Source organism: Triticum aestivum, chromosome 3D (genome assembly GCF_018294505.1).
Source record: "Triticum aestivum cultivar Chinese Spring chromosome 3D, IWGSC CS RefSeq v2.1, whole genome shotgun sequence".
Lineage (NCBI taxonomy): Eukaryota > Viridiplantae > Streptophyta > Magnoliopsida > Poales > Poaceae > Triticum > Triticum aestivum.
In genome coordinates, this window is record NC_057802.1 from 574,554,502 (window position 1) to 574,558,481 (window position 3,980).

The 3,980-nt window shown below is 43.6% G+C and overlaps 1 protein-coding gene across 1 annotated transcript; it reads left to right on the plus strand.

Annotated features, from left to right (window-relative positions):
* The first annotated feature begins 922 nt into the window (after window positions 1–922).
* On the plus strand, window positions 923–3,415 carry LOC123080594 (nascent polypeptide-associated complex subunit alpha-like protein 1). The gene is made up of 3 exons (XM_044503530.1): window positions 923–1,150; window positions 2,125–2,200; window positions 3,106–3,415. Exons 1-3 carry the CDS (start codon window positions 1,088–1,090, stop codon window positions 3,189–3,191), a joined length of 225 nt encoding a protein of 74 aa, XP_044359465.1. The 5' UTR covers window positions 923–1,087; the 3' UTR covers window positions 3,192–3,415.
* The last annotated feature ends 565 nt before the right edge of the window (window positions 3,416–3,980 follow it).

Here is a 3,980-nt window from a genome sequence, read left to right on the forward strand (position 1 = left end):
AAATTTTGAACAATAGAAATGGAATTGCTGAACATTTTTTAAAAAAGAAAAAAGGTAAAATGACAAAAAAGAAATGACGAAATTAAAAACCAGAAGGAAAAACAGGTTAGGAACCTTCTGGGAGGTTCACAAAACAGGTATAACCGACAGGGGACATTGCAAAAGGTTCCCAAAATAGGATCCTTCTCAATGCAAAAGTGGGCCGGCTCTTCCCCGTTCGCTCGGCGTCCCACCTATGCAAAAGCTCGACAGTTTGTCGTAGAATGCAGTGAATAGAGATTTCGCCTAATACCTACTCTTTGGAGGCGAAATCATCAATTAGGGAGTACACCTTCCAAAGATCACTCTCACCTTTTCAGGTCGGGACAATTAGCGCGCTGCATGTGCGCCATTTGTCGCAATTTTCGAGTTTTCTCCTTTTTCGTAGATCCATTTATTTCAAAACGTTTTGTTTCATAAATCGTGCGTCCAAATCTCAAACATTTTTCACCGTTGGATTCCTCACGCCGAGATCTTCAAAACTAGATGCCATGTTGCTAGGTTTTGACGAACTTTTTTTCCACAAAAAACTGAACTGGGAGCACATTTTTTCTTTTCCGAAAGCCGTTTCCGAGAAGGACGGCCGTGCCTCTTGTGGAAGCAAAACCATGCCTCTTATAGAAGGACAAATAAAAGAGAAACACATGTTTTTTTTTCGTTTCTGAGAGGCATAATTGTGTCTCTCGAGTAAGCAAAGTCATGCCTCTCACGAAAGGATAAAAAAGGGAAAACATGTTTTTTTCCGTTTTCGAGAGACACGGCCGTGCCTCTCAACTAAGCAAAACCATGCCTCTTGCGGAAGCAAAACTGTGCTTTCATTGGGCCACATTGCAAAGATGGGCTAAGGAAACGGCACGGTCTTGGCCCAGTCTACGCCCACCGATGACCACCAGGGGGCACCAAAACCCCACAGGAGTCAAGCCGGTCTCTTCTCTTCTCTTCCTCCTCCCCTCGCATTCGCTTCGCCTGTTGCCCTCTCCATCTCCCAAATCCCTCCTAGCTAAGCTAGGGTTTTACTTTCCCCTCCGCCAAGCTTTTACCCGCCACCATGACCGCCGCCGAGCTGCAGGCGGAGCTGCTCCGCGCCCAGCTCGAGGAGCACAACATCGAGGTGATCCTCCCCATTCCGACCCCCCTCCCCCGAGTCCTCTCCGATTTGGTGACGCGTCGACCGAAAATTTCTCCGCCTCCCATGCTTGTTCGGGCCCTGGATCGGCGCGTTCCGTTGCGGTGTTGGCGTTAGGGCGCTAGATCTCGTCCGTCGATGTCGCCTAGGTCGCACGGCTTTGGGCGGAGAGCTGCGCCGTGGCCAGCCTGAGGCTACTTGCTGTGCTTTGGTCCAACTTTCTGCGTTTTCGCGGAGAAGCAGGCGAGGCCTGGCCTCCATGAACCTCCACCGAGGTGGCTGAAGGCGTGGTATTTTTCACTCTTCATGTGCGGAATTCGCGCTTGCTTGTGCGCCTACGAGTTTAATTTCAGAGGTTGATAATGCTTTGTGACTTGTTTGTCAGTTGCCCTTGTTATGTACGGTTTGTGGTTCCCTTTCTGAGAGATCTCTAGTGTTGTAAACTGAAATGCCACCGCTTTGTCTTGTCGATACAAGTCTGAAAGGAATTTTAAGCGAGCATGGATAAATCAGTCACCTTTGGCGATTGCTACAGTAGAAATGTGACTCTGTTTGTTAATTAGCTTTGGAAGTCAGTTGTGATCTGAGTATCATGTGTGTAATTGTGTATGTTTATATGATGTATGGCACATTTCCTGTACCAACAATATCAATTTTTGAGCATAGCTTCTGTTGTCAATGCAGACAAACAGTTCCTTGTAATGTACACACTATTCCCTTTTTCTTTTTCTTTTGGAGTGTCGTTTCTGTCTATCTTGTGCTGATGCTACTTATTATGTACTCACATCTTCATGCTGGAAGGATAATACTGTAGGTAGACCGTTTACCGTTTTTTCATTTCTGAATATCGCTAACTCTGCTTTCCTCCATCTGCATATCCTCTGTTCTGAGGGAGTGCTGCTTAGTGTTTAATACTTATGATGTTCAAGCAATATGATATTTGTAATGCACACTCTCAGGGAGATGAGCCTATCGTTGAGGACGATGATGACAACGATGAGGATGAGGATGAAAAAGATGACGATGACGTTGCGGGTATGATGAAATTCTGCAGTTCCTTCTATTCAGTTCAAGTAGCTACTTAGTTAAAGATAAGCCCATTTCTTATTGTAATGCTGCCTTCTAATTCCCAATATAAATTTAAACATCTGAAGTTATTGCCCATACCCAAATTTGAAACTAAACGTTGCTTATTCAACTCCTGAATCAATGGATTATGTGTTTCTATTGGGCTAAATTTTGGCATTTCCATAATACAGAAATTGTTTCTGATCTGTTCCTCAATGATACAAACTCTGTACTTACCTATTTTGGTTCACTTTGACCTGTTTTTTATTTGAAGATTAGACACTGACCAGTTTGTATTCTCTAATATTCTGTTCTTTCTGTACTATCACTATGTGTTTGTGGTTTATATTCTCAATTCTTTGGAATCGTATCATATTCACTTACTCCTAAATTATTTAGCTCTGTACTGAGGTTGCACCTTGTATCGATTTCAACCTGGATTAACATGTACATGAATGTTCAGCTATAGCATTTAGTTTGGTAGGAGCAAATCGTGAATGTAAAATCTTGCTTTTGCAAGTGTAATCTTGGTAGGCGATCCATTTCAATGCATTTAGTATGAAATGATGCTGGAATTTCCATTAACCATTATGCGACTAGCTATCCTTTGTACCTTACCCTAAGAGGGATATCTTGTTCAAAATTCAAAAATTGATAATGTGTACCAAGAAGACTTGATCGCTGTCACAGTTTCTGTTCAGTCTTGTTTGAGAAAAGTTGTTTTTTGTACAGTTATATGAATGTTACACTTGCCATTTCCAATGATTACAGATAATAATCCATGAAGTGAACTATGTCTTAAGTGGCAGAGTTCTGGTCTTGTGCAAAATGTTGAAAATCTGACATTATGCGTCTGTGCTTTCTGGGTCTAGGAGTTGATGCTACTGGAAGATCTAGGCAGAGTAGGAGTGAGAAGAAGAGCAGGAAAGCCATGGAGAAGCTTGGCATGGATTTATGAATGGATGGTTGCCAAGTTTTTGTCATAATAATACCTTTTTGTCAACCCTAAATTGTGTTTCTACCAATGTTCTAACTTAATGGGTAACAAAATTTCAACCAAATTTCTGGCTAGCAGTGTTTGGTCCGACGGATTCGTGCAAATTCGTTGTTTTTCCTTTTCAGTTTTGACGCTGAGTTGTGATTGTATTATTCGTAAAAAGAAAGAATTGTGCTGGTTGCCTACCTCTCTTTGTGCTGTGTGACTTTCTGTGTCTTCCGCTGGTTTGCTTCCGCCCATCTTTCTTGCCCTTTCCCTCTGTCCATTCGTCTTGCCTCCTGCGCCCCTTTCTCAGTCTCCACTCCACTGCCCCCCTCTTGTGTGCACGCCCACCGCGCTTCTCTGTCTACCTTACGCACCCCCCACCAGCCGTTGGCCAGTAGCGGCACAGTGATTCCAGTGAACAATGATGCACCGTCCTGTGGGTCGGTACACTCCCTGTCCGCATTCTCCCTCTTTGCTCGTGTACTGTAAAATTCTAGGTCTCGATTCTGAATGCGCATAAACCCTAGGTCTTTGTGAGGCACGGTTGCAGTTGAGGGGGAAGAGAGGCAAAATTTTGTTTCATCTGGTTTGTACAACTGGAAATTTCTGGTCCACTTTCAGTTTTTGTATGTCGCTATATGGCTATGAAGTGCTTTTGACTCATACCGCAATATCTTGTGTGAGTACATTAGTGTTGCCCATGCCTTTCCTCCTCGCAAATACGTTGTAGGAAGCTAGAAGGAAGATGGGTGGTAGGGTGAATGG